Source organism: Rhinichthys klamathensis, unplaced genomic scaffold, assembly GCF_029890125.1.
Source record: "Rhinichthys klamathensis goyatoka isolate OS25496 unplaced genomic scaffold, OSU_Roscu_1.1 h1tg000627l_1, whole genome shotgun sequence".
NCBI lineage: Eukaryota > Metazoa > Chordata > Actinopteri > Cypriniformes > Leuciscidae > Rhinichthys > Rhinichthys klamathensis.
Genome location: NW_026607075.1, coordinates 109,898 through 137,477, shown reverse-complemented (window position 1 = coordinate 137,477; position 27,580 = coordinate 109,898). Strand labels below are relative to the sequence as shown.

Below are 27,580 nucleotides of genomic sequence, written 5' to 3'. Positions count from 1 at the left end.
ACCAATGAGAACAAGTTGACAGGTGCTTTATGATCCCCCTGCCTCCCATAGAGGCCCAGGGAGATTTGTAGAAGTCTGGAAGTTACAGCTGTCCTCAACATAGCAAATAAAACAAGAACAATTTCATGTTGGTAGTGTTGCACAAAATGTGGTCAGACAAGGTCAAGGTTTAATAAAATTTATTAAATACTCATAGAATCAGTCTCACTTCTCCACTAGAAACCACAGTTTGGCCAGAAGTGGTAGCGTTTAAACGAACATCCCTTCCTAAAAGTGCAAGAAAACAAACAAATTAACACTCCCACAACTTTTAAAACACAAGCTAAATTAAACAGTTTAAATAACAGGAAGCACTGACTTTGCCTGGAGCAACTTTGCTGACAAGAGCCAGAAGAGGGATGGCACACCTCTGTACTGCAATGGATGAAGACCTGAGACGAGAACCAAAGCTGACATTAGGAACCAAGAGACAGTTGAAAACTGACACACTGGGTACTGTACCGTTTCTTGCAGAGGAGCCAGTGATGCTGGATCTACAAATGTGAACATCTTCACAACAAAGCGCTTGTAGTGGGTTGGGAACTGAAGACCAGATGATCCAGCCACTGGAACCAATGTGGTCAGGTAACGATCATCCTGGTAAGCGCATCTGAAAGGCAAAGAGGCAGTCAGAAACGCCTTACTGCACACTAGATGGATAAAGACTGGCCTTACCCATCAACCAGAAGGTCCCACTGGGGTAGACTGAGTGGACTAGGGGTTGATGTTGCCCAGCAATGTCCCAGCATCAAGACAATGTTGGGGTCGGTCCTCTCCAAAATGTGCACCTCAACATACACAGGTTCCCGCAAGACTTTTGTGACCGGATAATCAGCATCACTGTAGTAGGACGTGTACGCCTCGTCCCCTGAGGAAGAATACAGTGTCTAACTTGAAACTTCTGCAAACTGGAGTTTTAGAAAGGCTTTAGGCATACTTGGGACAAACACTTACCTTCTGCGCAGCCTTTGGTGACACATTGACCATTTGCCAGTCTAAGCTCCACTCTGAGGGGTCCAGGAGCAGCTACTGGTGGAGGTGGAGGAACAGTGTTGACCTCCACAACCAGAGCTTCCACAGATGTACCAGAGTACCTACACTGGAAGAGAAGCCTGGACAACAAACAGTGAGCTTGTAGCATTTGTCCAGGATTAACATTTATGATAAAGCATGCATCACTTACTCAAAATGGCTGTCCCTTGTGATGGAACCAAGTGGTCCCATACCCACTTCATACGAGGAGGTCATTCTGTTTTCATACACCACGTATCCACTGTCCTCCTGCAAATAGTAACCGTTGGCATCCAGTCCATTCCAAGCCATGCAGAACAAAACCACAAGCAGCTACTCACCATCATGCTTGTGCCACATGCAGTGACAGGGAACTGATATATAGCAAAGAAAGGTGTGGATCCCACAGGACTGCAAGCTGGATCATTTCCACCCAGGAGACGGACTGAATCCAGGCTCAATCGAGGCAGCGTAACGTCTCTAGCCACCACTACCACAAACTGACCATCTCTTATACACTGGACAGTCACTGAAACAAGGTACAAGAGCAGGTTATTGCTGAAGATCAGTTTAACATGAACACCTTTACATTGACTCAACACTCTTACCTGCCTTCCCATAGTAACACTGCTGTCCGTTAAAGCAGCAGTTAATAGCTGCACACTCAGCACCACTGATACCAGGTGGTCCACATTGGATCTGCTCATAATCAGCTACAGTACATTTGTCAAGGGGCTCTGCCTGTGCCACTGGCTGCTTAGGCTGAAACTGCTGAGGAAACTGTTGACTAGCTTGCTGTTGAACTGACTGGGGAAACTGTTGACTAGCTTGTTGAACTGGCTGAGGAAACCGTTGACTAGCTTGCTGTTGAATCGACTGGGGAAACTGTTGACTAGCTTGTTGAACTGGCTGAGGAAACCGTTGACTAGCTTGTTGAACTGACTGGGGAAACTGTTGACTAGCTTGTTGAACTGACTGAGGAAACCGTTGACTAGCTTGCTGTTGAACCGACTGGGGAAACTGTTCACTAGCTTGCTGTTGAACTGACTGGGGAAACTGTTGACTAGCTTGTTGAACTGGTTGAGGAAACCGTTGACTAGCTTGCTGTTGAATCGACTGGGAAAACCGTTGACTAGCTTGTTGAACTGACTGGGGAAACTGTTGACTAACTTGCTGTTGAATCGACTGGGGAAACTGTTGACTAGCTTGTTGAACTGGCTGAGGAAACCGTTGACTAGCTTGCTGTTGAACTGGTTGTTGAAACCGCTGGTCAGTTTGCTGGAACATCAGAGTTTGAGGATTCTGGGGAAGATTACTCCACTTTGGAACAGCATGACAGAAAACACCGAACCAGACACAAAGTGCCAGAGACTGAACAGCATACCAACTTCCTGCCATTGTTCAACAGCTAGTCACACTGTTGAGATGCTGCCCTTTGGTCTTTTTGTACTCTACAGATTTGGGCAAATTAATGATAATCCCTCCCTCTTCGTTAACAGTCATGATTCTTCAGACTTGTATGAGTGGGAGTTTATGCAACTGGGTGATTCCATTGGTTCACAAGAATAAAGTTATTCCTTGTTCTTTTCCACCCTTATTAAACATACATAAAATCACATATTAGAGGATTTCGCACTGGAGGTGGTGTTGGGAGAAACTTGGCTTTTTCGAAAATACGAATCAATCGAACCATTTGTGGTTCGAAAAAGCAACACACTGGTGTTACGCAGCACGTTTGAGCTTCCTCGAGAACCAGTGATGTTCATTCTTGTGTTATGCAGCACTTTTTGAGTATCCAAAAGAACCAATAAGGTTCATTCTCTGAGGAATATATTTCCCTGCTATATATCAGTACTCTTTATATAAGGGTATTAGTCAAGCTTCTATTTTACGGCTGCAAAAGGTCCAAAATGCGGCAGCAAGATTATTATTGAATATTAAAAAACGAGAACACATCACTCCATCTTTGATCGCTCTACATTGGCTTCCTGTACAATATAGAATTGATTTCAAACTTCTTTTATTGGTGCATAAATCACTCCATGACCTTACACCGACTTATTTATCAGCTCTGTTAATAGAGTATCAATCAGGAAGAACCTTGAGATCATCAACTCAAAAGTTGCTGAAAATTCCACGGACTAAGTTAAGCCAGAAAGGGGATCGGGCTTTTGCAGTAGTAGCGCCAAGACTTTGGAATAGTTTGCCATCATATGTTAAGGATGCTGACTCTGTACATGTTTTTAAAGTACAACTTAAGACATATCTGTTTGCCATGGCTTATTCGTCTTAAATGTTTTTTTTAATTCTTTATTCTATTACTATTGTAGTATGTTTCTCTTTCTATTTTTCAGTGAGAATGTAAAGCACATTGGTCAACTTGTGTTGTTTGAATAGTGCTATATAAATAAAGGTGACATTGACATTCTCGTGTTACACAGCATGTGTGAGCTTTAACAAAAACCAGTGAGGTTAATTCTAGTGTTATACAGCACGTTTGAGCTTCAGCAAAAACGAATAAGGTTCATTCTCATGTATTATGCAGCACATTTGAGCTTCAGCAAGAACCAGTGAGGTTCATTCTAAGCCCCTTTCACACAGAGATTCTGGAAAATATACGGATAATGTGTCCCGGGATCGTTTGATTTTGGTTCATTCACACTGCCAGTGATCTTCCTGGATTTGTGAGTGCATTCACATCCCCTTAAAGACATGTGACGTCAGGATGTGACGTGTAATATCTCCACAGCGTCTAAGTTTGTTTATGATCTGCGATTTTTCAAGAAATAACGCTCATGCTTTTTTTTTTCTGATTCGACCATAAACTAGCGCATTACATACCGTTCCACTAAGCCAGGGGTCGGCAACCCAAAATGTTGAAAGAGCCATATTGGACCAAAAAAAAATTATTCTGGAGCCGCAAAAAATTTAAAGCTTTATATAAGCCTTATAATGAAGGCAACACATGCTGTAAGTGTTATATTAGCTTTATTAGCCCCCTAGTATCAAAATGATAAGTTGGCTACAAATTAGAGCTTAGATCGGGCCCAAAAAATCAAGCCCGGCCCGGCCCGGCCCGGCCCATTAAACGTAATTATGAGCCCAAGCCCGATTTTAACCCGACCATTTTTTAATGCGTGGGTCGTTATAACTGACGTTCTCAACTTTCTTTCTCCCGCCCGCAACATTTATGTTTTGTCCCGCTTCCGCCCGCAAATAGACTTTTTTCTGTACCTCCAAATACTTTTAAGTTAGCCTACTTGTTGCCACCATACATCCTCCTGATAAATTATTTGTTATTAAAACACAAACCACTGTTAATTTAACAAAAGCAATGCATGGTTTGGCATGACTGAATGCGCGCAAAGTGCGCTCTTAATAATTCCTAAAAAGCTGACAGTTCATCGCGATCTCACACATCTCTGTTATTATCAATGAAGCTGACTGCACAATGAATCTTTCATAATATCCACACTTTGTTTGTTATAATTAGAGGATTTGCCAGCATACAGAATTCAGCACTTAACAAAAAAGTCAGTTTTGAGCGGTGAGGGAAGTCTCTTAAATGCTTCTGATTGGCCATTGCGTTCAAGAAATCAACACATATGTCTGTGATTGGCTATATCACTCAACGCTGCAAACATGTTACGAATAGAAATTCTGGCCTGTAAATTGTTTCTATTTTGTTTTAGTAGAGTGAGTGCATTACCGCACGCGCTCAGCCATCAAATCTAGTCCCGCGCCGCACTATTGCGTTGGGAGTGCTAAGCTATATTTCTCTTTTTCCCCTTGGGATCCATGGCCCATCCGCCGGTTTGTTTGTTAGCCACCGGTCTGGCATCACGCCGATCTGACAGACACGTGTGTGTCAGTCTATGACATAAATTCTTCGTTGACAGAAATGTTGAAATTAAATATTTATTATACACATTTTTACAACATTGAAAAACTTTAAGAATGTTTGTTATGTTTTTCCTCCTACAGAAATAATATTAAAACAAAATATTTTCCATTTTCAAATTTGCGAAAAAGCTCCAGGGAGCCACTAGGGCGGCGCTTAAGAGCCGCATGCAGCTCTAGAGCCGCGGGTCTATGCACTAAGCTGATTCCGGCATCAGTCCCAGGACGTGTTTGCGTTCAGACAGAAGGTACTCTAGCAATTTTATGGCAATTTTCCAGGATCAACGCACTGTGTGAAAGGGGCTCTAGTGTTACACAGCACATTTGAGCTACAGCAAGAACCAATGAGAACAAGTTGACAGGTGCTTTATGATCCCCCTGCCTCCCATAGAGGCCCAGGGAGATTTGTAGAAGTCTGGAAGTTACAGCTGTCCTCAACATACCAAATAAAACAAGAACAATTTCATGTTGGTAGCGTTGCACAAAACGTGGTCAGACAAGGTCAAGGTTTAATATAATTTATTAAATACTCATAGAATCAGTCTCACTTCTCCACTAGAAACCACAGTTTGGCCAGAAGTGGTAGTGTTTAAACGAACGTCCCTTCCTAAAAGTGCAAGAAAACAAACAAAAATTAACACTCCCACAACACAAACTAAATTAAACAGTTTAAATAACAGGAAGCACTGACTTTGCCTGGAGCAACTTTGCTGACAAGAGCCAGAAGAGGGATGGCACACCTCTGTACTGCAATGGATGAAGACCTGAGACGAGAACCAAAGCTGACATTAGGAACCAAGAGACAGTTGTAAACTGACACACTGGGTACTGTACCGTTTCTTGCAGAGGAGCCAGTGATGCTGGATCTACAAATGTGAACATCTTCACAACAAAGCGCTTGTAGTGGGTTGGGAACTGAAGACCAGATGATCCAGCCACTGGAACCAATGTGGTCAGGTAACGATCATCCTGGTAAGGGCATCTGAAAGGCAAAGAGGCAGTCAGAAACGCCTTACTGCACACTAGATGGATAAAGACTGGCCTTACCCATCAACCAGAAGGTCCCACTGGGGTAGACTGAGTGGACTAGGGGTTGATGTCACCCAGCAATGTCCCAGCATCAAGACAATGTTGGGGTCGGTCCTCTCCAAAATGTGCACCTCAACATACACAGGTTCCCGCAAGACTTTTGTGACCGGATAATCAGCATCACTGTAGTAGGACGTGTACGCCTCGTCCCCTGAGGAAGAATACAGTGTTTAACTTGAAACTTCTGCAAACTGGAGTTTTAGAAAGGCTTTAGGCATACTTGGGACAAACACTTACCTTCTGCACAGCCTTTGGTGACACATTGACCATTTGCCAGTCTAAGCTCCACTCTGAGGGGTCCAGGAGCAGCTACTGGTGGAGGTGGAGGAACAGTGTTGACCTCCACAACCAGAGCTTCCACAGACGTACCAGAGTACCTACACTGGAAGAGAAGCCTGGACAACAAACAGTGAGCTTGTAGCATTTGTCCAGGATTAACATTTATGATAAAGCATGCATCACTTACTCAAAATGGTTGTCCCTTGTGATGGAACCAAGTGGTCCCATACCCACTTCATACGAGGAGGTCATTCTGTTTTCATACACCACGTATCCACTGTCCTCCTGCAAATAGTAACCATTGGAATCCAGTCCATTCCAAGCCATGCAGAACAAAACCACAAGCAGCTACTCACCATCATGCTTGTGCCACATGCAGTGACAGGGAACTGATATATAGCAAAGAAAGGTGTGGATCCCACAGGACTGCAAGCTGGATCATTTCCACCCAGGAGACGGACTGAATCCAGGCTCAATCGAGGCAGCGTAACGTCTCTAGCCACCACTACCACAAACTGACCATCTCTTATACACTGGACAGTCACTGAAACAAGGTACAAGAGCAGGTTATTGCTGAAGATCAGTTTAACATGAACACCTTTACATTGACTCAACACTCTTACCTGCCTTCCCATAGTAACACTGCTGTCCGTTAAAGCAGCAGTTAATAGCTGCACACTCAGCACCACTGATACCAGGTGGTCCACATTGGATCTGCTCATAATCAGCTACAGTACATTTGTCAAGGGGCTCTGCCTGTGCCACTGGCTGCTTAGGCTGAAACTGCTGAGGAAACTGTTGACTAGCTTGCTGTTGAACCGACTGGGGAAACTGTTGACTAGCTTGCTGTTGAACTGGCTGAGGAAACCGTTGACTAGTTTGTTGAACTGACTGGGGAAACTGTTGACTAGCTTGTTGAACTGGCTGAGGAAACCATTGACTAGCTTGCTGTTGAACTAACTGAGGAAACTGCGGAGGAAACTGTTGACTAGCTTGCTGTTGAACTGACTGAGGAAACCGTTGACTAGCTTGCTGTTGAACTGACTGAGGAAACTGCGGAGAAAACTGTTGACTAGCTTGCTGTTGAACTGGCTGAGGAAACCGTTGACTAGCTTGCTGTTGAACTGACTGAGGAAACTGCGGAGAAAACTGTTGACTAGCTTGCTGTTGAACTGGTTGTTGAAACCGCTGGTCAGTTTGCTGGAACATCAGAGTTTGAGGATTCTGGGGAAGATTACTCCACTTTGGAACAGCATGACAGAAAACACCAAACCAGACACAAAGTGCCAGAGACTGAACAGCATACCAACTTCCTGCCATTGTTCAACAGCTAGTCACACTGTTGAGATGCTGCCCTTTGGTCTTTTTGTACTCTACAGATTTGGGCAAATTAATGATAATCCCTCCCTCTTCGTTAACAGTCATGATTCTCCAGACTTGTATGAGTGGGAGTTTATGCAACTGGGTGATTCCATTGGTTCACAAGAATAAAGTTATTCCTTGTTCTTTTCCACCCTTATTAAACATACATAAAATCACATATTAGTGGATTTCGCACTGGAGGTGGTGTAGGGAGAAACTTGGCTTTTTCGAAAATACAAATCAATCGAACCAATTGTGGTTCGAAAAAGCAACACACTGGTAGCACGCAGCACGTTTGAGCTTCCTCGAGAACCAGTGATGTTCATTCTTGCGTTATGCAGCACTTTTTGAGTATCCAAAAGAACCAATGAGGTTCATTCTCTGAGGAATATATTTCCCTGCTATATATCAGTACTCTTTATATAAGGGTATTAGTCAAGCTTCTATTTTACGGCTGCAAAAGGTCCAAAATGCGGCAGCAAGATTATTATTGAATATTAAAAAACGAGAACACATCACTCCATCTTTGATCGCTCTACATTGGCTTCCTGTACAATATAGAATTGATTTTAAACTTCTTTTATTGGTGTATAAATCACTCCATGACCTTACACCGACTTATTTATCAGCTCTGTTAATAGAGTATCAATCAGGAAGAACCTTGAGATCATCAACTCAAAAGTTTCTGAAAATTCCACGGACTAAGTTAAGCCAGAAAGGGGATCGGGCTTTTGCAGTAGTAGTGCCAAGACTTTGGAATAGTTTGCCATCATATGTTAAGGATGCTGACTCTGTACATGTTTTTAAAGTACAACTTAAGACATATCTGTTTGCCATGGCTTATTCGTCTTAAATGTTTTTTTTATTTTTTATTCTATTACTATTGTAGTATGTTTCTCTTTCTATTTTTCAGTGAGAATGTAAAGCACATTGGTCAACTTGTGTTGTTTGAATAGTGCTATATAAATAAAGGTGACATTGACATTCTCGTGTTACACAGCATGTGTGAGCTTTAACAAAAACCAGTGAGGTTAATTCTAGTGTTATACAGCACATTTGAGCTTAAGCAAAAATGAATAAGGTTCATTCTCATGTATTATGCAGCACATTTGAGCTTCAGCAAGAACCAGTGAGGTTCATTCTAAGCCCCTTTCACACACGAGATTCTGGAAAATATACGGATAATGTGTCCCGGGATCGTTTGATTTTGGTTCATTCACACTGCCAGTGATCTTCCGGAATTTTTCACACATCCCCGTAAAGACATGTGACGTCAGGATGTGACGTGTAATATCTCCACAGCGTCTAAGTTTGCTTATGATCTGCGATTTCTCAAGAAATAGCGCTCATGCTTGCACGCAAATAGACTTTTTTCTGTACCTCCAAATACTTTCAAGTTAGCCCACGTGTCGCCACCATATCCTCCTGATAAATGATTTGTTATTAAAGCATTAAAACACAAACCACCAGGGTTCTCAAGTTTGATCAAAAGCTTGGAGTGAGATCACATGCGGTTAGGGGAGGAGCCTTAATTGAGCCCCGCCCCCTCCCCCAATTTTACCCATTGTTCATAATAACCAGCACAAATTGAAATTATAGCAGTTGGTAAATCTGATAAATGACAGAGCAATTCATCACATCAAATATAGGCCTACTCTTTAATGTTATATTTCAAAATTACAAATAACAAATTGTTTCAAACAGTTTGGAAAAACAAATCTTTTTGCATTTTTCCCTGACATCTTTGAAAAATACAAATGCAATAGCAATGATTAGGCTATGATTAGTATGTTTTGACAGGATATAAAATATTACCCAGGGCACTCTGCTTTAATACACGTAGCCTTAATGTAACTAGAAAGACTATTAATACAGAATAATATATAATTTAAAATAAAATTAAGAAATACATCTTAATTCCTTCCCATAACATTTCCCTTAGTTTCAGATAACTAGCCAAACTGAGTCAAAGCTTCTGGCCTGGTTGCAAAGTAGTTTTAGAGTTTTTGACTGCATCAGTAATGTATACGAGGGGCTATATATTAAATGTTCTAGCCTAAAAATGTTTTGCGAGCTTTCTTCCAACTTACATTCTCCATGACGACGTGTGTTCGCGCGATGTCGCGGTGGCCGAGAATATGTCCGTCAACTTCCGTGTGTTCGCGGACTTCACGCATATGTTGCCTAGTAACGAACGCAATCTGGCCGAGATACGGACGCGCTGGCGGCAGGAAACTTCACTTTGTGTGCCTGCGCCTCGTATACAACGTTATATAAAGCTTGCAGGACAACTTGGTTGGCATTGCCTTTTCAGCGTGAGAAACACATGGTGTGGCGTGTGAGCGTGTGAACTGGTTGAATTGCGTGTGTCTCACGGCCAATGCGTGAGACTTGAGAACCCTGCAAACCACTGTTAATTTAACATAAAAGCAAGCAGTTTACTGCGTGCATGGTTTGGCATGACTGAATGCGCGGAAAGTGCGCTCTCTTAATAATTCCTAAAAAGCTGACAGTTCATCGCGATCTCACACATCTCTGTTATTATTGTGGTGTTGTTGCTATGGTGTTCGAGGTTGGCGCAATGGAGATGATGTCACGGGAAGTGCGACGAGGAAGCGCCAGTGAATTGTTATGTATGTTTAACGTTCCCTAAAGGAAGTAAATTAAACACGTTCACACAGTTCGAATCCAGAGTCATTATTCAAAAGACACGACATGGTGTCAGAAGTGCTGTAGTTTGACGTGTTACCTGCTTTAGTTTTGCTTGCGAAGCCCGGATATGTGGATAGAACGTGCGAGCTGAAATGGATGGCGGAGATATTGCGGTCGCTGCACTGAGAGCAGCGGGACCGAGCGCTACGTTCAGCATACGGCTGCCCGAGCCGTTCGACTTTTCTAAGCCACAACAATGGGCAAAATGGATCCGGAGGTTTGAACGGTTCCGATGGGCTAGCAACTTGCAAGAAAATTCAGATGAAAACCAGGTGAATACTTTCATTTACTGCATGGGAGATGAGGCGGATGATATTCTCCGTGGGTTACCACTGGCAGACACTGACAAAACAAAGTATGACGCAGTAAAAGCAGGTTTCGAGACTCATTTCATTGGGAAGAGAAATGTAATTTACGAACGGGCACGTTTCAATATGCGTAAACAGGAAGAAAATGAGACAGTTGATTCAATTGTGACAGCTTTGTATGCTCTGGCCGAACATTGTAATTATTTAGCATTACATGACGAGTTAATTCGGGACCGGCTCGTTGTGGGGTTGGCTGACAGACGGCTTTCAGAGCGTATGCAGCTGGATCATGAGCTGACCTTGGAAAAAGCAATCGCAATGGCGCGGCAAAGTGAGGAGGTGAAACGACAGCAAGCTGCGCTGAGAAGTTTGACAGACACTGTTGCTGCAGATGCAGGCTCTGTCGATAGAGTGTACAAAGGAAAGTATAACGCGGGGAGACCTCAAAAAGGAAATGGTCCTAAACTAAAATCACATATAGCACACTCCAGCAAGATGAATAGCAACCAGTGCCATAAGTGTGGTAGCTCCCCAGCTCACGCAAAACGTGACTGTCCAGCAAATGACGTAAAATGTCACTCCTGTGGGAAAAAAGGCCACTACAAGCGGGTGTGCACATCATCAAAAACTGTGCGTGAAGTGTGTGAGGGGGACCCTATATTTCTTGGCAGCATCACAGGTGCTGGGGAACCATGGATGGTGGACTTGGACATTGGACACAAACGTGTGCCGTTTAAGATTGATACCGGCGTGGATGTCACTGTCATTCCAGTAGAGGTGTTCGAGGAGATTTTTAATAAAGATCTACCTACCCTCAAGGAGGCAACAAGGCCATTGCTAGGTCCAGGGCAAGTTCCCTTAGATGTTGTCGGAGTTACTAGTCTGCTGCTGAAGAGAGGTGAAAAACAGTCTGAGGAAGATGTGTACATAATCAAAAAAATGCACACTGCACTTCTGGGCATTGCACATCTGCACATTATTTCTGCCGATGGTATTAGTCCCGACCCAATGAAAACAGCAGCCATTAGGGACATGACGGAGCCCTCAAATGTGAGTGAATTGCGGAGCTTCCTGGGGATGGTAAATCAGCTTGGGAAGTTTATTCCCCAACTGGTAGACAAAGACAAAGTTATCCGAGACCTGCTGTAGAAAAAGAACTGTTGGATTTGGGACATTGAACAAGCCAATGCGTTCCAGGCTCTGAAAGACGCACTGTCGTCCCCCCCCCTGTTCTGGCCATCTATGACGCAATAGAGACTGTAAAGTGTCAGCGGATGCTTCGTCCTACGGACTGGGAGCCGTCCTACTGCAGAGGTGGCCAGAAGGTTGGAAGCCAATAGCTAATGCATCAAGATCTCTTACTCAGACCGAGCAGAGATACGCTCAAGTGGAAAAAGAAGCCTTGGGGCTCACATGGGCAATCGAAAGATTCAAGGACTTTCTCATTGGCAAACATTGGCAAACATTTTGAATTGGAAACTGACCACAAGCCATTACTGAGTCTCTTAGGATCTCAAGTTCTGGATGCTCTCAGTATGGTGGCCAGTGTTAAGTAATCAGCTGAAGGAAATGGTGCTCAACTGCAGGACATGCCTCAAGGAGCCAAAAGAACCACTCATGCCCACTCAGTTTCCAGACAGACCCTGGCAAAGGTTAGGGGCTGATTTATTCATGCTGGGAACTAAAACGTACCTGCTTGTGGAGGACTACTATTCCAGGTATGTGGAGATTGCTCAGTTATCACTCAGCAGGTCTACTGACGTCATTGTCCACATGAAGTCCATATTCGCACGTCATGGAGTTCCAGAGACGCTAATTACAGACAACGGGCCACAATTCTCTGGGCACTCATTTTCATCCTTTGCTGCTTCGTATGGATTTGTCCACGTTACTAGCAGCCCAAAGTTTCCCCAGAGCAATGGAGAGGCTGAACGTGCGGTCAAGACAATAAAGGCTCTTTTCAAGAAAGCTAATGACCCTTACCTTGCTCTCCTAACATATCATGCTACTCCCTTGCAGAATGGGTACAGCCCAGCTCAGCTTCTTATGGGAAGAAGGCTGCGAACAACTGTGCCCACACTCTCATCGTTGCTAGATCCAGCACTCCCTGATACTGATGCAATGTTCATAAAAGAGAAGGGAAGAAAGAGTGCGGATGCAGAGCGCTTCAATAAACATCACAGAGCTAGAAAACTCAGGACCAGGAGGACTTACAACCAGGAGAAGTAGTCTGGGTGTCTGATGCTAAAGAATCAGGAACGATTGTTGCCAGTCACTTTGCTCCACGCTCTTACCTTGTGAATACGCAGTATGGGACTGTGAGACGTAACCGCCACCATCTGGTACCTTTGCAAGCATCAGCTAAGGAGGATAAAAGTGATATACAAGATCGGTCCTCGGATACATTCTCTGAGTCACACCCTGTCACTCAGGAATCAGAGGAGCAGGACATTCCTGACTTGGTGTCAACACCTAGAACTAGGTGTGGGAGACGGGTCGTGAAACCTGTAAGGTTGAACCTGTAAACAAGTGTGTGTGGTTAACTATTGCATTATAGTTACAAATGCATTGCCCACTTAATGTACATACAGAAAAAAAGATTGTTCAAAATATGAAGACAAATGTTAATTAGATAGGAGCAGACCTTCCAGCAAAATAGTCAGAATAATCCTCTAAGGTCTGTTGAGACAAAGGTAGTCTACCCTTTGATCTTTAGAAAGGGGAGATGTGGTGTCATTGCTATGGTGTTCGAGGTTGGCGCAATGGAGATGATGTCACGGGAAGTGCGACGAGGAAGCGCCAATGAATTATGTTGTTCTAAATTGTTATGTTGTAATTGTTATGTTGTTCTAAATTCAATATGTTATATTGTTATGTTAAACGTTGCCTAAAGGAAGTAAATTAAACACGTTCACACAGTTCGAATCCAGAGTCATTATTCAAAAGACACAACAATTATCAATGAAGCTGACTGCACAATGAATCTTTCATAATATCCACACTTTGTTCATTATAATTAGAGGATTTGCCAGCATACAGAATTCAGCTCTGAACAAAAAAGTCAGTTTTGAGCGGTGAGGGGAGTCTCTTAAATGCTTCTGATTGGCCATTGGGTTCAAGAAATCAACACATGTCTGTGATTGGCTATATCACTCAACGCTGCAAACATGTTACGAATAGAAATTCTGGCGTGTAAATCGTTTCTATTTTGTTCTAAATTCTTCGTTTATAGAAACGTTGAAATTAAATATTTATTATACACATTTTTACATTGTTTAAAAACTTTAAGACTGTTTGTCATGTTTTTCCTCCTACAGAAATTAAAACAAAATACTTTTTCCATGTTCAAATTTTTAAAAAAGCTCCAGGGAGCCACTAGAGTGGCGCTTAAGAGCCGCATGCGGCTCTAGAGCCACGGGTTGTCGACCTATGCACTAAGCTGACGAATTATCTCAGCTTCATCACTACGACACAGCCCTTACACCATTGGTCCTGGCTTTTGTTCACACAAGGCGCGTTCCGGGACTGATTCCGGCATCAGTCCCAGGACGTGTTTGCGTTTACACAGAAGGTACTCTAGCAATCTTATGGCAATTTCCCAGGATCAACGCACTGTGTGAAAGGGGCTCTAGTGTTACGCAGCACGTTTGAGCTTCAGCAAGATGCAACAAGGTTAATTTGTTTTATGCAACACATTTGAGCTACAGCAAGAACCAATGAGAAAAAATTGACAGGTGCTTTATGATCCACCTGCCTCCCATAGAGGCCCAGGGAGATTTGTAGAAGTCTTGAAGTTACAGCTGTCCTCAACATACCAAATAAAACAAGAACAATTTCATGTTGGTAGTGTTGCACAAAATGTGGTCAGACAAGGTCAAGGTTTAATATAATTTATTAAATACTCATAGAATCAGTCTCACTTCTCCACTAGAAACCACAGTTTGGCCAGAAGTGGTAGCGTTTAAACGAACGTCCCTTCCTAAAAGTGCAAGAAAACAGACAAATAAAAATTAACACTCCCACAACACAAGCTAAATTAAACAGTTTAAAATAACAGGAAGCACTGACTTTGCCTGGAGCAACTTTGCTGACAAGAGCCAGAAGTGGGATGGCACACCTCTGTACTGCAATGGATGAAGACCTGAGACGAGAACCAAAGCTGACATTAGGAACCAAGAGACAGTTGTAAACTGACACACTGGGTACTATACCATTTCCTGCAGAGGAGCCAGTGATGCTGGATCTACAAATGTGAACATCTTCACAACAAAGCGCTTGTAGTGGGTTGGGAACTGAAGACCAGATGATCCGGCCACTGGAACCAATGTGGTCAGGTAACGATCATCCTGGTGAGGGCATCTGAAAGGCAAAGAGGCAGTCAGAAACGCCTTACTGCACACTAGATGGATAAAGACTGGCCTTACTTACCCATCAACCAGAAGGTCCCACTGGGGTAGACTGAGTGGACTAGGGGTTGATGTCGCCCAGCAATGTCCCAGCATCAAGACAATGTTGGGGTCGGTCCTCTCCAAAAGGTGCACCTCAACATACACAGGTTCCCGCAAGACTTTTGTGACCGGATAATCAGCATCACTGTAGTAGGACGTGTACGCCTCGTCCCCTGAGGAAGAATACAGTGTTTGACTTGAAACTTCTGCAAACTGGAGTTTTAGAAAGGCTTTAGGCATACTTGGGACAAACACTTACCTTCTGCGCAGCCTTTGGTGACACATTGACCATTTGCCAGTCTAAGCTCCACTCTGAGGGGTCCAGGAGCAGCTACTGGTGGAGGTGGAGGAACAGTGTTGACCTCCACAACCAGAGCTTCCACAGACGTACCAGAGTACCTACACTGGAAGAGAAGCCTGGACAACAAACAGTGAGCTTGTAGCATTTGTCCAGGATTAACATTTATGATAAAGCATGCATCACTTACTCAAAATGGCTGTCCCTTGTGATGGAACCAAGTGGTCCCATACCCACTTCATACGAGGAGGTCATTCTGTTTTCATACACCACGTATCCACTGTCCTCCTGCAAATAGTAACCGTTGGCATCCAGTCCATTCCAAGCCATGCAGAACAAAACCACAAGCAGCTACTCACCATCATGCTTGTGCCACATGCAGTGACAGGGAACTGATATATAGCAAAGAAAGGTGTGGATCCCACAGGACTGCAAGCTGGATCATTTCCACCCAGGAGACGGACTGAATCCAGGCTCAATCGAGGCAGCGTAACGTCTCTAGCCACCACTACCACAAACTGACCATCTCTTATACACTGGACAGTCACTGAAACAAGGTACAAGAGCAGGTTATTGCTGAAGATCAGTTTAACATGAACACCTTTACATTGACTCAACACTCTTACCTGCCTTCCCATAGTAACACTGCTGTCCATTAAAGCAGCAGTTAATAGCTGCACACTCAGCACCACTGATACCAGGTGGTCCACATTGGATCTGCTCATAATCAGCTACAGTACATTTGTCAAGGGGCTCTGCCTGTGCCACTGGCTGCTTAGGCTGAAACTGCTGAGGAAACTGTTGACTAGCTTGCTGTTGAACCGACTGGGGAAACTGTTGACTAGCTTGCTGTTGAACTGACTGGGGAAACTGTTGACTAGCTTGTTGAACTGGCTGAGGAAACCGTTGACTAGCTTGCTGTTGAATCGACTGGGGAAACTGTTGACTAGCTTGTTGAACTGGCTGAGGAAACCGTTGACTAGCTTGTTGAACTGACTGGGGAAACTGTTGACTAGCTTGTTGAACTGACTGAGGAAACCGTTGACTAGCTTGCTGTTGAACCGACTGGGGAAACTGTTCACTAGCTTGCTGTTGAACTGACTGGGGAAACTGTTGACTAGCTTGTTGAACTGGTTGAGGAAACCGTTGACTAGCTTGCTGTTGAATCGACTGGGAAAACCGTTGACTAGCTTGTTGAACTGACTGGGGAAACTGTTGACTAACTTGCTGTTGAATCGACTGGGGAAACTGTTGACTAGCTTGTTGAACTGGCTGAGGAAACCGTTGACTAGCTTGCTGTTGAACTGGTTGTTGAAACCGCTGGTCAGTTTGCTGGAACATCAGAGTTTGAGGATTCTGGGGAAGATTACTCCACTTTGGAACAGCATGACAGAAAACACCGAACCAGACACAAAGTGCCAGAGACTGAACAGCATACCAACTTCCTGCCATTGTTCAACAGCTAGTCACACTGTTGAGATGCTGCCCTTTGGTCTTTTTGTACTCTACAGATTTGGGCAAATTAATGATAATCCCTCCCTCTTCGTTAACAGTCATGATTCTCCAGACTTGTATGAGTGGGAGTTTATGCAACTGGGTGATTCCATTGGTTCACAAGAATAAAGTTATTCCTTGTTCTTTTCCACCCTTATTAAACATACATAAAATCACATATTAGAGGATTTCGCACTGGAGGTGGTGTTGGGAGAAACTTGGCTTTTTCGAAAATACGAATCAATTGAACCAATTGTGGTTCGAAAAAGCAACACACTGGTGTTACGCAGCACGTTTGAGCTTCCTCGAGAACCAGTGATGTTCATTCTTGTGTTATGCAGCACTTTTTGAGTATCCAAAAGAACCAATAAGGTTCATTCTCTGAGGAATATATTTCCCTGCTATATATCAGTACTCTTTATATAAGGGTATTAGTCAAGCTTCTATTTTACGGCTGCAAAAGGTCCAAAATGCGGCAGCAAGATTATTATTGAATATTAAAAAACGAGAACACATCACTCCATCTTTGATCGCTCTACATTGGCTTCCTGTACAATATAGAATTGATTTCAAACTTCTTTTATTGGTGCATAAATCACTCCATGACCTTACACCGACTTATTTATCAGCTCTGTTAATAGAGTATCAATCAGGAAGAACCTTGAGATCATCAACTCAAAAGTTGCTGAAAATTCCACGGACTAAGTTAAGCCAGAAAGGGGATCGGGCTTTTGCAGTAGTAGCGCCAAGACTTTGGAATAGTTTGCCATCATATGTTAAGGATGCTGACTCTGTACATGTTTTTAAAGTACAACTTAAGACATATCTGTTTGCCATGGCTTATTCGTCTTAAATGTTTTTTTTAATTTTTTATTCTATTACTATTGTAGTATGTTTCTCTTTCTATTTTTCAGTGAGAATGTAAAGCACATTGGTCAACTTGTGTTGTTTGAATAGTGCTATATAAATAAAGGTGACATTGACATTCTCGTGTTACACAGCATGTGTGAGCTTTAACAAAAACCAGTGAGGTTAATTCTAGTGTTATACAGCACGTTTGAGCTTCAGCAAAAACGAATAAGGTTCATTCTCATGTATTATGCAGCACATTTGAGCTTCAGCAAGAACCAGTGAGGTTCATTCTAAGCCCCTTTCACACAGAGATTCTGGAAAATATACGGATAATGTGTCCCGGGATCGTTTGATTTTGGTTCATTCACACTGCCAGTGATCTTCCTGGATTTGTGAGTGCATTCACATCCCCTTAAAGACATGTGACGTCAGGATGTGACGTGTAATATCTCCACAGCGTCTAAGTTTGTTTATGATCTGCGATTTTTCAAGAAATAACGCTCATGCTTTTTTTTTTCTGATTCGACCATAAACTAGCGCATTACATACCGTTCCACTAAGCCAGGGGTCGGCAACCCAAAATGTTGAAAGAGCCATATTGGACCAAAAAAAAATCATTCTGGAGCCGCAAAAAATTTAAAGCTTTATATAAGCCTTATAATGAAGGCAACACATGCTGTAAGTGTTATATTAGCTTTATTAGCCCCCTAGTATCAAAATGATAAGTTGGCTACAAATTAGAGCTTAGATCGGGCCCAAAAAATCAAGCCCGGCCCGGCCCATTAAACGTAATTATGAGCCCAAGCCCGATTTTAACCCGACCATTTTTTAATGCGTGGGTCGTTATAACTGACGTTCTCAACTTTCTTTCTCCCGCCCGCAACATTTATGTTTTGTCCCGCTTCCGCCCGCAAATAGACTTTTTTCTGTACCTCCAAATACTTTCAAGTTAGCCTACTTGTTGCCACCATACATCCTCCTGATAAATTATTTGTTATTAAAACACAAACCACTGTTAATTTAACAAAAGCAATGCCTGGTTTGGCATGACTGAATGCGCGCAAAGTGCGCTCTCTTAATAATTCCTAAAAAGCTGACAGTTCATCGCGATCTCACACATCTCTGTTATTATCAATGAAGCTGACTGCACAATGAATCTTTCATAATATCCACACTTTGTTTGTTATAATTAGAGGATTTGCCAGCATACAGAATTCAGCACTTAACAAAAAAGTCAGTTTTGAGCGGTGAGGGAAGTCTCTTAAATGCTTCTGATTGGCCATTGCGTTCAAGAAATCAACACATATGTCTGTGATTGGCTATATCACTCAACGCTGCAAACATGTTACGAATAGAAATTCTGGCCTGTAAATTGTTTCTATTTTGTTTTAGTAGAGTGAGTGCATTACCGCACGCGCTCAGCCATCAAATCTAGTCCCGCGCCGCACTATTGCGTTGGGAGTGCTAAGCTATATTTCTCTTTTTCCCCTTGGGATCCATGGCCCATCCGCCGGTTTGTTTGTTAGCCACCGGTCTGGCATCACGCCGATCTGACAGACACGTGTGTGTCAGTCTATGACATAAATTCTTCGTTGACAGAAATGTTGAAATTAAATATTTATTATACACATTTTTACAACATTGAAAAACTTTAAGAATGTTTGTTATGTTTTTCCTCCTACAGAAATAATATTAAAACAAAATATTTTCCATTTTCAAATTTGCAAAAAAGCTCCAGGGAGCCACTAGGGCGGCGCTTAAGAGCCGCATGCAGCTCTAGAGCCACGGGTCTATGCACTAAGCTGATTCCGGCATCAGTCCCAGGACGTGTTTGCGTTCAGACAGAAGGTACTCTAGCAATTTTATGGCAATTTTCCAGGATCAACGCACTGTGTGAAAGGGGCTCTAGTGTTACGCAGCACATTTGAGCTACAGCAAGAACCAATGAGAACAAGTTGACAGGTGCTTTATGATCCCCCTGCCTCCCATAGAGGCCCAGGGAGATTTGTAGAAGTCTGGAAGTTACAGCTGTCCTCAACATACCAAATAAAACAAGAACAATTTCATGTTGGTAGCGTTGCACAAAACGTGGTCAGACAAGGTCAAGGTTTAATATCATTTATTAAATACTCATAGAATCAGTCTCACTTCTCCACTAGAAACCACAGTTTGGCCAGAAGTGGTAGCGTTTAAACGAACGTCCCTTCCTAAAAGTGCAAGAAAACAAACAAAAATTAACACTCCCACAACACAAACTAAATTAAACAGTTTAAATAACAGGAAGCACTGACTTTGCCTGGAGCAACTTTGCTGACAAGAGCCAGAAGAGGGATGGCACACCTCTGTACTGCAATGGATGAAGACCTGAGACGAGAACCAAAGCTGACATTAGGAACCAAGAGACAGTTGTAAACTGACACACTGGGTACTGTACCGTTTCTTGCAGAGGAGCCAGTGATGCTGGATCTACAAATGTGAACATCTTCACAACAAAGCGCTTGTAGTGGGTTGGGAACTGAAGACCAGATGATCCAGCCACTGGAACCAATGTGGTCAGGTAACGATCATCCTGGTAAGGGCATCTGAAAGGCAAAGAGGCAGTCAGAAACGCCTTACTGCACACTAGATGGATAAAGACTGGCCTTACCCATCAACCAGAAGGTCCCACTGGGGTAGACTGAGTGGACTAGGGGTTGATGTCGCCCAGCAATGTCCCAGCATCAAGACAATGTTGGGGTCGGTCCTCTCCAAAATGTGCACCTCAACATACACAGGTTCCCGCAAGACTTTTGTGACCGGATAATCAGCATCACTGTAGTAGGACGTGTACGCCTCGTCCCCTGAGGAAGAATACAGTGTTTAACTTGAAACTTCTGCAAACTGGAGTTTTAGAAAGGCTTTAGGCATACTTGGGACAAACACTTACCTTCTGCACAGCCTTTGGTGACACATTGACCATTTGCCAGTCTAAGCTCCACTCTGAGGGGTCCAGGAGCAGCTACTGGTGGAGGTGGAGGAACAGTGTTGACCTCCACAACCAGAGCTTCCACAGACGTACCAGAGTACCTACACTGGAAGAGAAGCCTGGACAACAAACAGTGAGCTTGTAGCATTTGTCCAGGATTAACATTTATGATAAAGCATGCATCACTTACTCAAAATGGCTGTCCCTTGTGATGGAACCAAGTGGTCCCATACCCACTTCATACGAGGAGGTCATTCTGTTTTCATACACCACGTATCCACTGTCCTCCTGCAAATAGTAACCGTTGGCATCCAGTCCATTCCAAGCCATGCAGAACAAAACCACAAGCAGCTACTCACCATCATGCTTGTGCCACATGCAGTGACAGGGAACTGATATATAGCAAAGAAAGGTGTGGATCCCACAGGACTGCAAGCTGGATCATTTCCACCCAGGAGACGGACTGAATCCAGGCTCAATCGAGGCAGCGTAACGTCTCTAGCCACCACTACCACAAACTGACCATCTCTTATACACTGGACAGTCACTGAAACAAGGTACAAGAGCAGGTTATTGCTGAAGATCAGTTTAACATGAACACCTTTACATTGACTCAACACTCTTACCTGCCTTCCCATAGTAACACTGCTGTCCGTTAAAGCAGCAGTTAATAGCTGCACACTCAGCACCACTGATACCAGGTGGTCCACATTGGATCTGCTCATAATCAGCTACAGTACATTTTTCAAGGGGCTCTGCCTGTGCCACTGGCTGCTTAGGCTGAAACTGCTGAGGAAACTGTTGACTAGCTTGCTGTTGAACCGACTGGGGAAACTGTTGACTAGCTTGCTGTTGAACTGGCTGAGGAAACCGTTGACTAGTTTGTTGAACTGACTGGGGAAACTGTTGACTAGCTTGTTGAACTGGCTGAGGAAACCATTGACTAGCTTGCTGTTGAACTAACTGAGGAAACTGCGGAGGAAACTGTTGACTAGCTTGCTGTTGAACTGACTGAGGAAACCGTTGACTAGCTTGCTGTTGAACTGACTGAGGAAACTGCGGAGAAAACTGTTGACTAGCTTGCTGTTGAATCGACTGGGGAAACTGTTGACTAGCTTGTTGAACTGGCTGAGGAAACCGTTGACTAGCTTGCTGTTGAACTGACTGAGGAAACTGCGGAGAAAACTGTTGACTAGCTTGCTGTTGAACTGGTTGTTGAAACCGCTGGTCAGTTTGCTGGAACATCAGAGTTTGAGGATTCTGGGGAAGATTACTCCACTTTGGAACAGCATGACAGAAAACACCAAACCAGACACAAAGTGCCAGAGACTGAACAGCATACCAACTTCCTGCCATTGTTCAACAGCTAGTCACACTGTTGAGATGCTGCCCTTTGGTCTTTTTGTACTCTACAGATTTGGGCAAATTAATGATAATCCCTCCCTCTTCGTTAACAGTCATGATTCTCCAGACTTGTATGAGTGGGAGTTTATGCAACTGGGTGATTCCATTGGTTCACAAGAATAAAGTTATTCCTTGTTCTTTTCCACCCTTATTAAACATACATAAAATCACATATTAGTGGATTTCGCACTGGAGGTGGTGTAGGGAGAAACTTGGCTTTTTCGAAAATACAAATCAATCGAACCAATTGTGGTTCGAAAAAGCAACACACTGGTAGCACGCAGCACGTTTGAGCTTCCTCGAGAACCAGTGATGTTCATTCTTGTGTTATGCAGCACTTTTTGAGTATCCAAAAGAACCAATGAGGTTCATTCTCTGAGGAATATATTTCCCTGCTATATATCAGTACTCTTTATATAAGGGTATTAGTCAAGCTTCTATTTTACGGCTGCAAAAGGTCCAAAATGCGGCAGCAAGATTATTATTGAATATTAAAAAACGAGAACACATCACTCCATCTTTGATCGCTCTACATTGGCTTCCTGTACAATATAGAATTGATTTTAAACTTCTTTTATTGGTGTATAAATCACTCCATGACCTTACACCGACTTATTTATCAGCTCTGTTAATAGAGTATCAATCAGGAAGAACCTTGAGATCATCAACTCAAAAGTTTCTGAAAATTCCACGGACTAAGTTAAGCCAGAAAGGGGATCGGGCTTTTGCAGTAGTAGTGCCAAGACTTTGGAATAGTTTGCCATCATATGTTAAGGATGCTGACTCTGTACATGTTTTTAAAGTACAACTTAAGACATATCTGTTTGCCATGGCTTATTCGTCTTAAATGTTTTTTTTATTTTTTATTCTATTACTATTGTAGTATGTTTCTCTTTCTATTTTTCAGTGAGAATGTAAAGCACATTGGTCAACTTGTGTTGTTTGAATAGTGCTATATAAATAAAGGTGACATTGACATTCTCGTGTTACACAGCATGTGTGAGCTTTAACAAAAACCAGTGAGGTTAATTCTAGTGTTATACAGCACATTTGAGCTTAAGCAAAAATGAATAAGGTTCATTCTCATGTATTATGCAGCACATTTGAGCTTCAGCAAGAACCAGTGAGGTTCATTCTAAGCCCCTTTCACACACGAGATTCTGGAAAATATACGGATAATGTGTCCCGGGATCGTTTGATTTTGGTTCATTCACACTGCCAGTGATCTTCCGGAATTTTTCACACATCCCCGTAAAGACATGTGACGTCAGGATGTGACGTGTAATATCTCCACAGCGTCTAAGTTTGCTTATGATCTGCGATTTCTCAAGAAATAGCGCTCATGCTTGCACGCAAATAGACTTTTTTCTGTACCTCCAAATACTTTCAAGTTAGCCCACGTGTCGCCACCATATCCTCCTGATAAATGATTTGTTATTAAAGCATTAAAACACAAACCACCAGGGTTCTCAAGTTTGATCAAAAGCTTGGAGTGAGATCACATGCGGTTAGGGGAGGAGCCTTAATTGAGCCCCGCCCCCTCCCCCAATTTTACCCATTGTTCATAATAACCAGCACAAATTGAAATTATAGCAGTTGGTAAATCTGATAAATGACAGAGCAATTCATCACATCAAATATAGGCCTACTCTTTAATGTTATATTTCAAAATTACAAATAACAAATTGTTTCAAACAGTTTGGAAAAACAAATCTTTTTGCATTTTTCCCTGACATCTTTGAAAAATACAAATGCAATAGCAATGATTAGGCTATGATTAGTATGTTTTGACAGGATATAAAATATTACCCAGGGCACTCTGCTTTAATACACGTAGCCTTAATGTAACTAGAAAGACTATTAATACAGAATAATATATAATTTAAAATAAAATTAAGAAATACATCTTAATTCCTTCCCATAACATTTCCCTTAGTTTCAGATAACTAGCCAAACTGAGTCAAAGCTTCTGGCCTGGTTGCAAAGTAGTTTTAGAGTTTTTGACTGCATCAGTAATGTATACGAGGGGCTATATATTAAATGTTCTAGCCTAAAAATGTTTTGCGAGCTTTCTTCCAACTTACATTCTCCATGACGACGTGTGTTCGCGCGATGTCGCGGTGGCCGAGAATATGTCCGTCAACTTCCGTGTGTTCGCGGACTTCACGCATATGTTGCCTAGTAACGAACGCAATCTGGCCGAGATACGGACGCGCTGGCGGCAGGAAACTTCACTTTGTGTGCCTGCGCCTCGTATACAACGTTATATAAAGCTTGCAGGACAACTTGGTTGGCATTGCCTTTTCAGCGTGAGAAACACATGGTGTGGCGTGTGAGCGTGTGAACTGGTTGAATTGCGTGTGTCTCACGGCCAATGCGTGAGACTTGAGAACCCTGCAAACCACTGTTAATTTAACATAAAAGCAAGCAGTTTACTGCGTGCATGGTTTGGCATGACTGAATGCGCGGAAAGTGCGCTCTCTTAATAATTCCTAAAAAGCTGACAGTTCATCGCGATCTCACACATCTCTGTTATTATTGTGGTGTTGTTGCTATGGTGTTCGAGGTTGGCGCAATGGAGATGATGTCACGGGAAGTGCGACGAGGAAGCGCCAGTGAATTGTTATGTATGTTTAACGTTGCCTAAAGGAAGTAAATTAAACACGTTCACACAGTTCGAATCCAGAGTCATTATTCAAAAGACACGACATGGTGTCAGAAGTGCTGTAGTTTGACGTGTTACCTGCTTTAGTTTTGCTTGCGAAGCCCGGATATGTGGATAGAACGTGCGAGCTGAAATGGATGGCGGAGATATTGCGGTCGCTGCACTGAGAGCAGCGGGACCGAGCGCTACGTTCAGCATACGGCTGCCCGAGCCGTTCGACTTTTCTAAGCCACAACAATGGGCAAAATGGATCCGGAGGTTTGAACGGTTCCGATGGGCTAGCAACTTGCAAGAAAATTCAGATGAAAACCAGGTGAATACTTTCATTTACTGCATGGGAGATGAGGCGGATGATATTCTCCGTGGGTTACCACTGGCAGACACTGACAAAACAAAGTATGACGCAGTAAAAGCAGGTTTCGAGACTCATTTCATTGGGAAGAGAAATGTAATTTACGAACGGGCACGTTTCAATATGCGTAAACAGGAAGAAAATGAGACAGTTGATTCAATTGTGACAGCTTTGTATGCTCTGGCCGAACATTGTAATTATTTAGCATTACATGACGAGTTAATTCGGGACCGGCTCGTTGTGGGGTTGGCTGACAGACGGCTTTCAGAGCGTATGCAGCTGGATCATGAGCTGACCTTGGAAAAAGCAATCGCAATGGCGCGGCAAAGTGAGGAGGTGAAACGACAGCAAGCTGCGCTGAGAAGTTTGACAGACACTGTTGCTGCAGATGCAGGCTCTGTCGATAGAGTGTACAAAGGAAAGTATAACGCGGGGAGACCTCAAAAAGGAAATGGTCCTAAACTAAAATCACATATAGCACACTCCAGCAAGATGAATAGCAACCAGTGCCATAAGTGTGGTAGCTCCCCAGCTCACGCAAAACGTGACTGTCCAGCAAATGACGTAAAATGTCACTCCTGTGGGAAAAAAGGCCACTACAAGCGGGTGTGCACATCATCAAAAACTGTGCGTGAAGTGTGTGAGGGGGACCCTATATTTCTTGGCAGCATCACAGGTGCTGGGGAACCATGGATGGTGGACTTGGACATTGGACACAAACGTGTGCCGTTTAAGATTGATACCGGCGTGGATGTCACTGTCATTCCAGTAGAGGTGTTCGAGGAGATTTTTAATAAAGATCTACCTACCCTCAAGGAGGCAACAAGGCCATTGCTAGGTCCAGGGCAAGTTCCCTTAGATGTTGTCGGAGTTACTAGTCTGCTGCTGAAGAGAGGTGAAAAACAGTCTGAGGAAGATGTGTACATAATCAAAAAAATGCACACTGCACTTCTGGGCATTGCACATCTGCACATTATTTCTGCCGATGGTATTAGTCCCGACCCAATGAAAACAGCAGCCATTAGGGACATGACGGAGCCCTCAAATGTGAGTGAATTGCGGAGCTTCCTGGGGATGGTAAATCAGCTTGGGAAGTTTATTCCCCAACTGGTAGACAAAGACAAAGTTATCCGAGACCTGCTGTAGAAAAAGAACTGTTGGATTTGGGACATTGAACAAGCCAATGCGTTCCAGGCTCTGAAAGACGCACTGTCGTCCCCCCCCCCTGTTCTGGCCATCTATGACGCAATAGAGACTGTAAAGTGTCAGCGGATGCTTCGTCCTACGGACTGGGAGCCGTCCTACTGCAGAGGTGGCCAGAAGGTTGGAAGCCAATAGCTAATGCATCAAGATCTCTTACTCAGACCGAGCAGAGATACGCTCAAGTGGAAAAAGAAGCCTTGGGGCTCACATGGGCAATCGAAAGATTCAAGGACTTTCTCATTGGCAAACATTGGCAAACATTTTGAATTGGAAACTGACCACAGGCCATTACTGAGTCTCTTAGGATCTCAAGTTCTGGATGCTCTCAGTATGGTGGCCAGTGTTAAGTAATCAGCTGAAGGAAATGGTGCTCAACTGCAGGACATGCCTCAAGGAGCCAAAAGAACCACTCATGCCCACTCAGTTTCCAGACAGACCCTGGCAAAGGTTAGGGGCTGATTTATTCATGCTGGGAACTAAAACGTACCTGCTTGTGGAGGACTACTATTCCAGGTATGTGGAGATTGCTCAGTTATCACTCAGCAGGTCTACTGACGTCATTGTCCACATGAAGTCCATATTCGCACGTCATGGAGTTCCAGAGACGCTAATTACAGACAACGGGCCACAATTCTCTGGGCACTCATTTTCATCCTTTGCTGCTTCGTATGGATTTGTCCACGTTACTAGCAGCCCAAAGTTTCCCCAGAGCAATGGAGAGGCTGAACGTGCGGTCAAGACAATAAAGGCTCTTTTCAAGAAAGCTAATGACCCTTACCTTGCTCTCCTAACATATCATGCTACTCCCTTGCAGAATGGGTACAGCCCAGCTCAGCTTCTTATGGGAAGAAGGCTGCGAACAACTGTGCCCACACTCTCATCGTTGCTAGATCCAGCACTCCCTGATACTGATGCAATGTTCATAAAAGAGAAGGGAAGAAAGAGTGCGGATGCAGAGCGCTTCAATAAACATCACAGAGCTAGAAAACTCAGGACCAGGAGGACCTACAACCAGGAGAAGTAGTCTGGGTGTCTGATGCTAAAGAATCAGGAACGATTGTTGCCAGTCACTTTGCTCCACGCTCTTACCTTGTGAATACGCAGTATGGGACTGTGAGACGTAACCGCCACCATCTGGTACCTTTGCAAGCATCAGCTAAGGAGGATAAAAGTGATATACAAGATCGGTCCTCGGATAC

The 27,580-nt window shown here is 43.4% G+C and overlaps 4 protein-coding genes and 1 long non-coding RNA gene across 5 annotated transcripts; 1 reads left to right on the top strand and 4 right to left on the bottom strand.

Annotated features, from left to right (window-relative positions):
- Positions 1-162: 162 nt before the first annotated feature.
- LOC130076105 (zona pellucida sperm-binding protein 4-like) lies at positions 163-2,528 on the bottom strand. The gene is made up of 8 exons (XM_056241041.1): positions 1,659-2,528; positions 1,392-1,579; positions 1,223-1,320; positions 994-1,151; positions 715-907; positions 502-649; positions 359-431; positions 163-267 (listed from the first exon to the last, which is right to left on the bottom strand). Exons 1-8 carry the CDS (start codon positions 2,446-2,448, stop codon positions 191-193), a joined length of 1,725 nt encoding a protein of 574 aa, XP_056097016.1. The 5' UTR covers positions 2,449-2,528; the 3' UTR covers positions 163-190.
- LOC130076110 (uncharacterized) lies at positions 1,676-21,683 on the top strand. The gene is made up of 4 exons (XR_008805605.1): positions 1,676-1,847; positions 7,095-7,166; positions 16,226-16,297; positions 21,537-21,683. It is a non-coding gene; the product is annotated as an uncharacterized LOC130076110 (long non-coding RNA).
- LOC130076108 (zona pellucida sperm-binding protein 4-like) lies at positions 5,455-7,824 on the bottom strand. Its single transcript, XM_056241044.1, has 8 exons — positions 6,942-7,824; positions 6,675-6,862; positions 6,506-6,603; positions 6,277-6,434; positions 5,998-6,190; positions 5,785-5,932; positions 5,642-5,714; positions 5,455-5,557 (listed from the first exon to the last, which is right to left on the bottom strand). Exons 1-8 carry the CDS (start codon positions 7,636-7,638, stop codon positions 5,481-5,483), a joined length of 1,632 nt encoding a protein of 543 aa, XP_056097019.1. The 5' UTR covers positions 7,639-7,824; the 3' UTR covers positions 5,455-5,480.
- On the bottom strand, positions 14,575-17,084 carry LOC130076106 (zona pellucida sperm-binding protein 4-like). Its single transcript, XM_056241042.1, has 8 exons — positions 16,073-17,084; positions 15,806-15,993; positions 15,637-15,734; positions 15,408-15,565; positions 15,129-15,321; positions 14,912-15,059; positions 14,769-14,841; positions 14,575-14,679 (listed from the first exon to the last, which is right to left on the bottom strand). Exons 1-8 carry the CDS (start codon positions 16,896-16,898, stop codon positions 14,603-14,605), a joined length of 1,761 nt encoding a protein of 586 aa, XP_056097017.1. The 5' UTR covers positions 16,899-17,084; the 3' UTR covers positions 14,575-14,602.
- Positions 19,895-22,298, bottom strand: LOC130076107 (zona pellucida sperm-binding protein 4-like). Its single transcript, XM_056241043.1, has 8 exons — positions 21,384-22,298; positions 21,117-21,304; positions 20,948-21,045; positions 20,719-20,876; positions 20,440-20,632; positions 20,227-20,374; positions 20,084-20,156; positions 19,895-19,999 (listed from the first exon to the last, which is right to left on the bottom strand). Exons 1-8 carry the CDS (start codon positions 22,111-22,113, stop codon positions 19,923-19,925), a joined length of 1,665 nt encoding a protein of 554 aa, XP_056097018.1. The 5' UTR covers positions 22,114-22,298; the 3' UTR covers positions 19,895-19,922.
- Between the last annotated feature and the right edge of the window lie 5,282 nt (positions 22,299-27,580).